Here is a 13,233-nt window from a genome sequence, read left to right as displayed (position 1 = left end):
GAAGGCTCTGTGACCCTGTTGGGACTCACCGTTCTGTCTCGGGTGCAGGGTCTTCTGCTGCAGCTTGCTGAGGTCCAACCACTGGCACGGGCGGAGTGAGGACAGCCCTGTGCTAGAGGCTGTGGGCTGGGGCAGAGGGCTTTCCGTGAGATCCACAGGCGCAGTCCACAGGCGAGTACGCACGGGTGAGAGGTGACTGCCTCGGATTCGTTCAAATATGTGACTCATAAAAAAGAGGTTGCGACCACACTTAGAAAGTAGGAGCACACCTTTTAATACTTAGTTACTAATGATCTTTGAAAAATCGAGCAGATCTCACTTGTTTCATTGTACGAAAGCTACTGTATGTGATAGCGATGGCCTAGGGGACTTTGACGGAGCGCTGCAGAAAATAGACTTGCTATTTCTGGAATGCTGCACTGTTTTCACAAAGTGCTACTTCAACTTTGTAAGATTTACCATAGATAACAGCAAGCAAACCTGCCCAGCATCCTCAGAAAGAAGCTCCCTTAGCACAGCAGGGATCAAGTTGACAGCAGATTTTCAGAAATGGGTTGGCAGCCCATGTGATTAAGAGAGTTTTATGCTTGTCTATCCAAGTCCCTTCTATAAATAGTCAGTGTAAGATTACAACAGCATACTAACTGTGTCAGCCTGGATCTTAACCTATCACCTTCCCGGAAAACACTCCTACCCTCCAGGCTGGTGCTTTTTGCGCTTACTTTCACCCTCCAGGTGTAATTGTTATTTAGTAGACTAAAGTGCCATATAAATATGCATATTCTGAATCATGAGGAGTTGGAAGTGGGAAGATTCTGAGCACATGGGTGACACGCCAAGGGCACTGGTTGTGGCTGGAAGGCAGTGACAATAGTGAGTAGTTAGCACCTTTAAAAATGCAGAGGATTCTTCTTTTGTATTATCTGCCTGTCTCAATAGGGCTCTGAGCTGCAGATTGCTCCGAGTGGGTAAGCCTTCTCTGCATGGAGCCTTGTTCATGGCGAAAGGAGCTGCAAGTGCTCGGCCCTGAAGACGGCGGGTGTTTGCGTGGCCATGCCGAACAGGTAGTGGGGATGGGGCAGGCTGGGCTGAGCAAGTCCTGGGAACTGGGCATGGCTGTTGGCATCCCTGTTTTCAGCTCCTTTGTCTGTAAACGATTTGTGAGTTTGTGCCAAGCCAGAAGCCATGTCACAAGGACAGCTCCAGCTAGATAGCGTTAATGTGCAGAACCATGTAGTATCTCCCAGTTTCTGCCCATTTCCATCTACAGCTGATTTGAGCAAATGATCGAGTACCTATGCTGGGCTTTGCTTGTTCTACAACTGTTCTTGAAAGACAAAGTCCCTTGCTGATAAATTTCAGAAGTAGATCTGCTGTGTGTAAAGCAGTTGTAACCTCCTTGCTCTCCCCAGCCTTTCTAGAAGGGGGAGTGAGTCTTCAAGCCGTGTGCTTTGGTGAGCTGTCAGCATGATAGAGGCTAAATTCATCAGGAGCATGAACAGGATGATCTCCGTTGTCTTGTGCTCAGTCCCAAGCATGGGCATTTGGTTTCAGTGTACAAGAAAACCTCTTCTTTCACTTTGTTTTTCACTCTTCTCTTTTTGCATACAGAACGTGATGACCTATTATCATGATTTTGTCAAGTTGGCTAGGATACTGTACAGGTCATGTCCAAACTATCATTTATGATGAAATTAAATATGTGTTGAAGTCCTAAAACGTTAATATTGCACTTGAGTGCACTATAAGCAGCCCAACAAGGCAGATCAGTACTCACTGCTGTGTTACAAGTTTGGTGGGTTTTTTTCCTATGAGTTTGGGGTTGTTTTTATCTCAGGGGAGACAAGGAGCTCTTGCACACCAAAATGGAGCACTTTTTGTTGGTTAAACAATTGTTCTCAATACCTTACTAAATTAGTTATCTTGAATGCAAAATACCCTCTAGCCGCATGATATGGTAAATGCGTCTTATGTGTTAAAGGATTTCCAGCAGTAAACCATCTTGGCTTCCAAGCTCCAGTTAGCAGGGTCTGCCTCATTAGCAAAAAAATGAAACAAACATCTATTAAGCTGCTATTGAAGTTCCTTCTCACAGGAATTTTTAGGAGCTTAAGGGTCTGAGTAGGAGGCACAGAAAAAAAAGTGCAAATATTGTTACCTGATTTCCAGTATAAGCTCTATTAAGAAAATGAAGGAACTTGACTTCTAGATCAGGCTTGCTTTTCGGGGTGCCTCTGCTGGTCACAAATCACATGTTGTCCCTGACTGATAAATCCATTTTGACAAAAATCTGTAATGTGGGCTGGGCTGTAGACATTTCTTAATGTGCAGATAGCTGCTGTTTTCACTAGCCTTGAAAGGATGTGAATAGCTCCTGCTTCTCACAGTGGGTTGCTCTAGCCCAATGCTGTGACTCAGTGATGGTAAAGTAAATGCTTTACTGAGAGATGCTGAAGTTCAAAATTCATTGGCTTGATTTTTCCTAAAAGGTAAATGACTGGTTCCTTGGAGCCGTCCAAAACTGGCCTTTGAGATACAGAAAATAAGTCTGTTGTCTCTGAACACCAATGAGGAGGGTTGGCAGGTGCTCCTCTTGGTGTCCTCTCTAACCTGTAGCCAAAACAAGGTTAGGTTTATGCCACAAACTGCAGGCTCTGGGTGTGTAGGCACGAAACTGGAAAGAGCTTCTGGTCGTTACCTGGGTTTCGGAACTGGCACAAGCATGCAGTATTTTTGCTTGTGGTACCTATGTGTGCAATGAGTATAGGCCAAGTTGCTCAGCGTGAGGGGAATTTGAAAAGGTATTATGTAGGTGTGTTTGACAGACCAAGCGCAGCCTCTCACATAGCTGGGCTGACTCCGATTTCAACCTTTTGAATAGCTGCCATTTTACTGCTCTGCTAATGAAAAGGCGCATTTCTCACCTACCTCTTGTGAAGGACTTCAGAGTTTAAAGAGGAAAGTGATATTTTAATTTGATAGGTATCAGTCGTGCGGAGAGCATTGGTGCTGCATCGTAAGGGGAAATCGACTTCTGTGGCTGCAGAGATATTCATGGAGAGAAGCTCTGGTAGAGAACAATAACCAAAACAACAGAGTGAGATTTAGGGTGGAGCATGAGCAGTCTGTGAGAGGGATGTCACATAGCTGAGATACCTGCAATAGCTCATTCTGGCTTAGGTACCTTGGAACAGATTGTTCCCCTGAAGGATCTTACAGCTTAATCTAAATCGTAGATAGGCTGAAGTCATAGAATCTTCATAGAATCACAGAATGGTTTGGTTGGAAGGGCCCTCAAAGCTCACCCAGTTCCAACCCCCCTGCCATGGGCAGGGACACCTTCCACCAGACCAGGTTGCTCAAAGCCCCATCCAACCTGGCCTTGAACACTTCCAGGGAGGGGGAATCCACAGCTTCCCAGGGCAACCTGTGCCACTGCCTCACCACCCTCACCGGGAAGAATTTCTTCCTAATATCTCATCTAAATCTATCTTCTTCCAGTTTAAAGTCATTGCCCCTTGTCCTATCACTCCATGCCCTTGTAAAAAGTCCTCTTATCATCGACTGAAATCAAGGAAAATCTTCCCATTGGCATAAATGACATTTGGATCATAGATTTAGTAATCACTTAACAGGGACTGTTAAACTCTCCTTTGGAAAGTATAATTTCTTTCGTTGTTTTCACTACAAATAGAGAATAAAGCTGACATCTCCATTACACCAAGAATAAACATTTTGGGGGTCATGCCATTCAGGTATCAGTTTTACTGAGAAACCCCAAGGAAGCTCTGCAGGGGGAAGAAGATGTACTTTTTGTGCTTTTGTGGTTTCTGGTAAATACAGGATTGATGAAGTGAGCAGTGATGTGTTTGCTTTCACACTGGATGGAATGGGGATGTATTTTTCAGTGTTTGGCTAACCACTTTGGATTTCAACTTCATATATTACACCTACAAAATTGAAGAGTTCTTTTAAATCATTGTATCCTTCAAATAAGCACAAAATGCCTGTTTTGATTAATTTGAAAAATAATAGGTGTAAAAATTTATGTTCTGTAAATGCCAGGAGAAAAATCTTCAGTTGTCTTTCTACTAATTTCAGCCAGTACAGTGATTTTAGTCTTTTCCTGAATAACTCAAGAATATATCTGTAGATATCCTCAAATGACAGAATTTACTCCTTGCTTAAAACCACACATGGAAATTTCAGACCCCCAAAACAGTCTTTTAGGAAGGAATGTCCATTTGAGACTAGACAATGTCATCTAAACATCAGTATCAGCCTTGCTCCTACACAAAGTGGAACATGACTGATTGCTGACCCGGCGGAATATCCCCATCTTTTGGGAATCAGTTCCCAGTTCTTTCTTAACAAACACAGATGATGGCGCTTTTTTCTGCCAAACTGGAAAGATGTTACTTTGTGGGGTTTTTACATGTGTTAATCATAGAGTGAATTTTCAGGGAACACAGAGAAGGCAGAGAAGGCCCTACATCACTGACTTTTTAAATTATATCAGAAATCACTTTGACCTAAGTACTGAGTTTTGCATAATTCTATTAAAAGAAATTTTCAATGAATCAGTATTTGAGTGCTTAGCACTTTTTCAAAAGTAGACCCATTTAATGGCCAGAAAAAACACTGAACCATTAAAAACTGAACTCCAAAAATACCTCTCTTACATAAATCCCTACACCTGAGGGTATCACTGATCTGCATTTTCTTCAGTGTAACAAACCTTGGGTTTCATTCATGTCTTATAACAATGGAACATTAATTGAGAGGCTCAAAAACATGCTTTCCAAAAGATATTTTTGTCACTGCTGGTGAATTTCCTCCATGTTCCTTTGTCCCGGGGCTTTAGAAGGTTCTGGATGAATTAATGGCTTTGATTTTTTTTCCACTTTGTTTCAAAGGAAGAAAATATTTTCACTTTTTTTTTATAAGGCTTATCAGGTAAACTCTATTAAAGTATGTGAGAGTGCTTATTAGAGTTCAGATGATATATATGCTTGAAAGGCACTGGGTCAAAAGGCAGATTTCATTAAAATAACTGATGTCATTGCATTTTCTTGTTCTAAAACCAAGTTCAATTTGCTTGACCCCGCTGGCATTAATAAACCTACTACACCTTCATTTGCTTACCTACGTGACAAAGATTTTGCTTAGTTTGGTTTGGGAGGTTCCTGTGCTTACAAATCAGGATGTAGAAAATGTACAAACAGGAATAATCAAGTAGAGTTGCCTATACGGAGACATGAGAGCCTGACCCTACAGGAACATCAGTAGGGGCAAGAACATCAGTAGGGGGAGGCACTTCAGTATGATTTTATGAATGTTTCTGCTGATTTGGTTACAGCAGTGTAACATGAAAGGGTTTTTTCTAACTATTATTGTTACTGGGTTCAAATATAGGTGAGTATTTCCCTGACTTAACCTTTGAGGTAAAGGCCATGCATGGCTTTCACACAGGTGGACTTGTCGTCATTCCTGATTTCTGCTTAAGTTTATGTGATGAGTGGTCCTAGGGAGTTTATGAAATTGAGTCCCAGTAACCTCTCAGTCCCTGATGAACTGGTGAATTGGTGAAGTCTCAGTCCCACAGAAGTGACAGGGTAGGAGAGATGCTTACTGTTCCCCTGACTCCTGTTGCTGGCCACACAGCATGTATCACTGTTGTATTGGACCAGAACTCCTCTCTGTGCTTTAACCTCCACACTCCTGGACACCCCTTCTGATTAGGAATGATCAAATAACTTAGGTTTGCATTATTCATTCTGAAAGTCATTCCTCTTTCTATCTTCCCTGAAGAAGTGAGTAATGAAATACAAGATTAAGACATGGTTTAAGACAAATTAAGTTGAGGAATTCTTTCAAAAATTTAGGCTCCCAGCCAGAAAGGGGATCCAAGGCCAAACAAGGCTCTCCCCAGCAGGTAGAGATCCTCACCAGCTCCTTACAGATCAGTGAAAGTGTGTCCTGCTAATGTAGGCCAATCTCAGAGCTTATCCTTTCTCTCCCAGCTGTCAGGATTTCCTAAATAATTTCCTGAGTAATCCAGCCGCAGGCATCAAGGAGAGGAGGGTTGGGAATCATCCAGGTGCTAAGAGAGGTAGAAGAAGGTTTATGACCTTCTTTGAAGGTTTTCTCTGCTCACTCTTATTTTCTTTCATCTCTCGCCCATTTGTTTTGTGACTTTCACTGTATAATGTCCATTTCTCCTCCCAGCAAAGTAGTTAGGTGTTTGTCATCCGTTCCAGCGGGACCAGGAATAAACTATAATCACAAAGCTGCTCACTTCAGCGTTTCCTTGCCAAGTTGATCCTGCCAAGTGTTAGCTTAATTTTTCTTTTTTTCTTAACAAGAAAAAAAAAATACATTTGAATCAAAATTGAACTGATTCATTCAACCAAAGGGAAATGGTTAATTTGGAGGCACCTCTAGGGAAAGCAAATAATTGAAAAGTTGCATTTAAAAATTTTGAGTAAAGATGCTGATGGGTCCTGGTTTTAATCCAGGAATTCATTATTTAAGGTACCTCAGGGTGTAGGAGTCCCAGGTTCAGTTCTCTCACCTGTCTAGGAGAATTTGAAGCCATGTCTTTGACTTTCCAAGAGAGAGTCTGACCTGCAACCAGCTTCTAGAGGACCCTCAAGGAGGAGTGCCCTCCCCTCAGACCCTCACATTCATTCAGTTCGGCTCCGTATAAATAGACATTTGTTAGGGCAAGGCTCAGAAACTAGGGATATCTTGTCTTGGTGAGTGGGCTGACCATTGTGCTAGAGAAACTCTTATTTCTGCTTCAATAACTACTCAGCTACTTTATGTAGAACAGTTAGATCAGGAGGGGTTGAGGGAATCATGTCTCCACCATCAGTAACCTTGGACTGCAACCCACTTGACACCTCCTTGGAAAAGATCAGTGTCTTCCAGGAGGGAGCCTGATCCTTGCCCCATAGACCTGGGTTTGGATTACCCAGCAGCCCCTACCCAGCACAGACACAGACAAGGGTAGCTGTGCTCCAGTCACATAACCAAACCCTGCAATAGGAGCTTACTTCAATGCCTGTGGGTTGTGTGCTGGGAGAGAGGCTGAGCAGCCTCTTCTCGTGTTGGATCTAGTACATGGTCTGTCTCTAGCAAGGTTCACTTGCACCTTATGTTTGTCCTTGGTTCTGAATAATTTCTATAAATTGCTTTTAACCCCGAATATGAGTCCTCTTCTGACCAAGGCAGGTGTGCAGTTATCCATTCGTCATGCATATGTCTCCTCTTTCTTTATGGAGAGCCTACAGAAGGTGCTGTATCGTCTCAAAGACTTCAATACAAAGGGAGACAAATACAAATAGGCAAAATGGAGAGGGCTGTATTTAAATTATTGTCCTTTGCTAAATGCTATCCATGTGCTTGGGCTGTGAAAGACTCAGCAAGGACAGTTCCTAACAGATTTTGTGTCAGAATCAGACTGCTGAGTTATTTTCATTGTCCCTCTCACCTTTCACTGAAATGTGGTCAAATAAATGGCCTTTTGGCAGCAGGTATGGGGAGTCACTGCCTGATTCTCACTCACAGGCAATCAGGTGATTTGCTGTCCTTTATTCCCTTTCTTTCCTTTTGCAGGGAAGGCTGTTTCTCCCCCATCAGCCCAGAGGCATGTCCCCTTGTGCAGTCTTTCATGTGCCACAACCGAACGTTCATCCTGGACGGCCACGTGCAGCTGAAGACAGGTCTGCAAACCCAGGAGCGACACCTTTTCCTCTTCACAGACCTTCTGGTTGTTGCCAAGTACAAGTGAGTATGGCACCTCAGGCCCTCCTCCTGCAGAGCAGCCCTTTTTCTTGGTGGAGCATAGCATGGATTTCCATAATGCTTTTTTAGTAGCAAATCTTCCCTAAATCATATGGAAGCTTTTTATTTGGTCAATGGAAGTTAGATGCCTGACCTCTCCAGGCACCTTTGAAAACTCCATAGCCATAGAGGAACTCCAGGACACAATATTTTAAAGAAATATCAGATACTGCTTTGGGAACGCGGTGTCATAGAAAAGACTCTACGGTGCTTGACTGCATCTGTTGCACTGCCTTGAACCGGCTGTTGTGTTTTAGACAGGACATCTTCAGTCCTATGGGGTGTGCGTAACACCAGTGGCTGTGTTGCAGAGGGGTTAGAGGTCTTAACGCTTACCTGGATGCTGCTTTGATACACACCAGTGATGAGCAGCTGCATAAAAATAAAGCTTGCAGGCGGCATCACAGTGTCTGTCTCTGTAGGTTGTGCTGTGCCAGGAGGAGCGTGGGGAAGGGGAAGGGGAAGGGAAGCAATGCTGAGCAGTCTGGGTGGTGTTCATGTGTAATCAGGCTTGCTGCTGAGCTCTGATTATTCACTCTACCATTCACAATTAAATCAGATTTACAAGCTGTGTCTAGCATGCCAGCTTCATGCAGCATTTGTGGTTTAAGACAATAAATGTAACCCCCCAAGCTGAGCTCCCTCACTTGATGTGGTGTGACAACACAGAGGATATTTTACCCAAAACATGTTCCACTACGGGTGGGTGGTGAGCATAAGGATATTTAGGGGAAATCTTGCTGTTCTACCAGCAGTAGCAGTAATAGCATTGTTGCTGTATTTATTTATGTTTCTGTCTTGTTTAGCGTGGAATTCACCTCACCTAATTTAAGCTTTGAAATGTTAAATATTTGCAACTTACCTAAGCTTCTAGGTTCCTCTTATAGTCACTGAGGGAAAACCAGCACCTTCCTCCAGCGAACTCACCTGGGCCTGAAAAAGGGTCAGTGGTGGGTGAGGGGAGTTATGCTCTTGGGGGTCTCTCACTCCGTCCACTGGCTGTTAAGCAGGCAGAGTCCACCAGCTTAGCTCCTAAATTGTAGAAGACTAAAGTGAGGAGAGATGAATCCTTCCCTCCCTGGTCAGCGTGCTGAGCAGAAGCAGTGTTACAAGCCCCGGCTGAGCTGCATGTTACTGCAGGTTTGGCTGGGTCCCAGTGGGACTGTTTGCAGAGGAAAGCAATACTCGATGTAACCACTCCAAAATCTGGTCCCCAGGGAGTAATAACGGCTCTTACAGCATTTGATTTAATGGGGTGAAGAGTCTGCAATGTTTGAAGAAGGTGGAAGAGAACAAATTGTGCTTCTGCATGTGAAAAAGAGGGAGGGGGGGCAAGCCTTTGCTAGAAATGGTAAGGGTAGTATTTTGAGTGATATTACTTCATGTATTTTAAAGAACTAATTGGGATGTTCTCTCTACAGCTGCACTGTTCAGCAAGTAAAGCCTCAGAGCTCTCACTAATGAATACTACTTAAAAATCAGCATTTTTAAAACTACCTCACACTAAAATACTGTTGCTGATTCCTAGAGGGAAAACCTGAGTGGTGTGTGTTGCTGTGTGGCCATGACTGTTGATTGTTACTGACTTTTTAATAGCTGATGCAGAGCCAAGGCAGCAGGTCACCAGGACAGAATTAATGATACAACTGAATCTGACTTAACTTCAGAATTATCCCTTGTGAAGGTGCTCAAATTTTGTAATACTCTTGTGTTAAGTAGTTTTTTCAGCTTGGGGCATATGAACACCTGAGATATCTTAGGTACAGCTCAGCGCTGTACTGGTGTCAGCTCGGCTGCACGTAGCCAGTCGCTGTACAAAGGGAGCTCATGTATAATTAGACACTGTATGACCAGCAGATGGGTACAAGTTTTTCCTAAAGAGAGCAAGAAGTATCTTGTATCCTCTGAGCTTGCTGAATAAACTCCTGTACAACACTGACCTCCTGCTTAAAGGCAGCAAATTGGCATTGCTCCCATGGAAATTTGTGGGGGATAAGTCCTTTCTGCAACTGGTCTATGTATGACTTTGGACAAGGTGCCTTTAGGTTCACTTTTTTTTCTGCTACTTTCTAATAATTTTTGAAATGTAGACTATTATCTTTTCAGATCGTGCATTAGGCCAACTTATAAAAAATAAGAAGAATATTCACATGCTGTCCTTCTCTCTCTGCTGCCCTGAGCTTTACTGCCTTCATGTGAGGATTAAGTCAGAAATTCATTGATTGAAAGAGTTTTTCTCACTAAACCAATGTTAAGTATGTGAAATGTTATACTATATGTTATACTATACGTTATACTATGTATATATTATATAGATTTCTTACAGAGAATGTGTGTTTTTATTTGGCGGAGTCAATATTTCAAGGATCTGTCAGTTCAATGATTAACACTTTTTGTGTGGGAGGCACAGAGAAATTACTCTTTCTCCTTTGTAATACATACATGCATATATACACATGACTTCTAAGGTTATTTTCCCAATGTGGCTGGACTTAGAAATTAATGGTTGAGTGCATACATGCAATTACGGTAGCAATCTCACAGTAGATCCATTAATGCTTTTGTCAAAGTGTCCTATTAAGGAGATTAGCAAATCTAGTGAGAAATTAATCTTCCATCTGTTAACACCCGCAAAGTATCCAATTGCCATTTACAGAAAGCAAAATGAACTGAGTTTACTCTGCAGAGGTGGCACAATTTGGGGTGCGTCAATACCTACACCATTGACGTTCATGATTTTTCAGTTGATTTCAGTGGACTCTGGATCTGCCTGATAATTGTGTAACACTTGCAAGGGGACTTACTTCCTTAAAAAAAAAAAAAATTAAAATCTTAGTTAGATTGTTACTCTTCCCATTTTTCAAATGTTCAGTCCTGCTGCTTCCTTAGTCAGCAATGATATATTCATTTCTAGATGTAATGCTTTGGCACTTAAATAGAAGACCTGCATTTCACAAATGCTGAGAACCCATGAACTGCATGAAGGACATGGCAGATAGAGATAAAATTATACTTCAGGCTCTTTAGATGTTAATGGAGGCTACTGTTTCAGCACCTCTGGAAACCAGGCCACTTGAATACTGATAATAGCTGAGAGCTGTGACTAGGTATGGCAAACAGGGTAAGAATATACATCAAGCATGATTGGAGAACATCTTTGTGCTTCTGCCAACACCCTGCTGACACCCACTACTGGCACTGTAGGGATCTGGCTTTATGAACTGTAAATGTTCAAAAAATGAAACAGCATGTAGAGGGTTCAATGTACTGGGTAATAGGAAAAAGAAATTGAGGAGAAAAGGAGGGTCAACAGATTGATTCGGTGGAGTCAGACCAGGCATCCATTTATTAACATCTACTTTAGAATTCACTGCTGTATTTTTTTGTAAATCTACATTTTCACAGTTCATTCTGTGGCCAGTTACAGTTATTTCTGTATTCTTGACAGATCTTACTTGTTGCATCACAAACTGATTTGTTGACGAGCACGTTGAGATGTTCTCCTGTACTTTAAGTTTCTCTTTGATGGGGTAACAGAATGTAATAGAGTAAAGAGAGGTGAAATGTACAGCTGACCAGAAAACACTATGGTCAGCTTTGTTTAGCTGACCATGGTGTTTAGCTTTTGGTTTAAAAAATGCATGAACTTGAGATGGTATTTTGCAGTATTTTATGGTGATCTAATTGAAGTAAGTGCACCTTTTTGCCAGGTGTGATATGCACTGATGGTCCTTTCTTGCCCTCCACTGCAAATGCTGCTGGGTTTTTGGTTAGCACAGGGTCAGCTGGAAACCTCAGGCCAGTCAGGGTACTCCAAGTTCATCTCTGTCCTCTTTAAAGCTGCAAGGTTCAAGTACTTTCATGTTTCAGACTGTATTAGTTCAGTCTGTCCTAAATCAAATACCTTGTAAATGAGACTAATCTCGGAGAAGGTAGTCCATGTGTATCAAAGCTCTAAGAAACTGCTTACCTGGAATATTTATTTATAGAGCACTAATCACCATGGTGCCACGCGCTGTCCGCATCCACATTTGCAACACAGTGATGAGCTGACATGCTTTTGCTTCCAGTCCTTGGATTAGAAGGGCAAAGCGTTTTCAGGGAGGGGACAGTTTTCCGCCAGCCTTTCCCTGCTGATCCAGGAGAGCCAGAGCTCCAGTAATTTGGTCTGCAAGGCCTCTAGTGCAAACCTGCCTTGAAGCGTGTGACTGTTGCGTTGCTACAGAGCTGGACTGACTTTGTGAGGTTTTCCCTGCAAGGTAAAAAGCCACTGCAAGGAGAGTCCAACACAAGTGATAATCTTTGCCTCATGGCTAGGTTTGGAGGGGAGCTCTAGACGTGGGCAGAAGTTTTCCCCCAAGAAGGGGGATGTCCAGGGATGCCACAAGCAACCTATTTATCCCATGTATAAGAATCTGTTGAGCCCATTTAGATGAGAAATTGATATATTTTTATATGCAACTCAAATACAACATTGTTTTCTTTAGCTAAAGCAGAAGTGCTTCTTCCATCAGCTCCAATGCAAGCTTCACATGTGCCTGAAGGAAGAAGAAACTCTGAGTTGTTTAACCTGCCTTGCTATGTTTTCATGTGTGTGACGTACCCGTGAATTTCTGCCGGCAGGTCGCACTCTCATTTCAAACTAAAGTGCCAAGCACGTCTCTGTGAGATGTGGACAGCGTTTTGTACAGAAGAAGTCTGTGAAGGGAGCACAGACCCAGAGAGGTCCTTTGTTTTGGGCTGGCCCACCACAAACTGTGTGGCAAATTTCAGGTAAGAATTGAGGTACGTTTTATTTACCAAGTTACTTAAATGTTTTTAGGCTCACAGGTACCGAGACTATCACAGATGCATTTCAGCACCAGTGAATGTGGGAAGCAAGAACGTACCAATTCTTGAACCAATTCTTTGTACTGCTGTGAGCAAGTCACTTAACCTCCAGGCCTCATCTTCTGTCTCTCTGCAAACGAGGCAGTGATCTTCACTTACCACTTAAATGTTTGAGAAAATACGTGATTTGGCAAAGCACTGTCTGTGCTGCATACTTACTTGGTGGAAATTCTCTTTTTTTTTGGTATAACTTCACAAACACCTTGGCTAATTAATGAGATGAACTGCAAATAGTAAACAGCCAAGCTAATGAAAGGATCAAAGACACTCTCGTATGACACTTTTAAACAGAAGAGCTTGTATTGAAAGTAGCAGGAAATATACAGTGAAATACTGACCTTGTCCTATTTCTCTTTCTAATTTAATTGTACCAAAGAAAACGTCAAAATTCCTCCTAAAGCAGAATCTGTGAATTTTAATAGAGAGAAAGATTTTTGGTCTGTCTTTGCAGCATTGACTGTAGGACACATAAGGGCTGTAGAGGCAATTTCAGTG

At 42.5% G+C, this 13,233-nt stretch overlaps 1 protein-coding gene across 1 annotated transcript in view; it reads left to right on the top strand.

The window, feature by feature from the left end:
- Positions 1 to 1,053: 1,053 nt before the first annotated feature.
- LOC104156092 (rho GTPase-activating protein 20-like) overlaps positions 1,054 to 13,233 on the top strand; it is a 36,793-nt gene continuing 24,613 nt past the window's right edge. The window contains 3 exon segments of the mRNA XM_009701346.1: positions 1,054 to 1,064; positions 7,621 to 7,791; positions 12,472 to 12,621. Of these exon segments, the coding sequence (XP_009699648.1) occupies positions 1,054 to 1,064; positions 7,621 to 7,791; positions 12,472 to 12,621 (332 nt within the window).

This window comes from Cariama cristata, unplaced genomic scaffold, assembly GCF_000690535.1.
Source record: "Cariama cristata isolate BGI_N322 unplaced genomic scaffold, ASM69053v1 scaffold29165, whole genome shotgun sequence".
Classification (NCBI taxonomy): Eukaryota; Metazoa; Chordata; class Aves; order Cariamiformes; family Cariamidae; genus Cariama; species Cariama cristata.
Note: the sequence above shows the minus strand (reverse complement) of the source record. Positions and strands in the feature narration are given on the sequence as shown.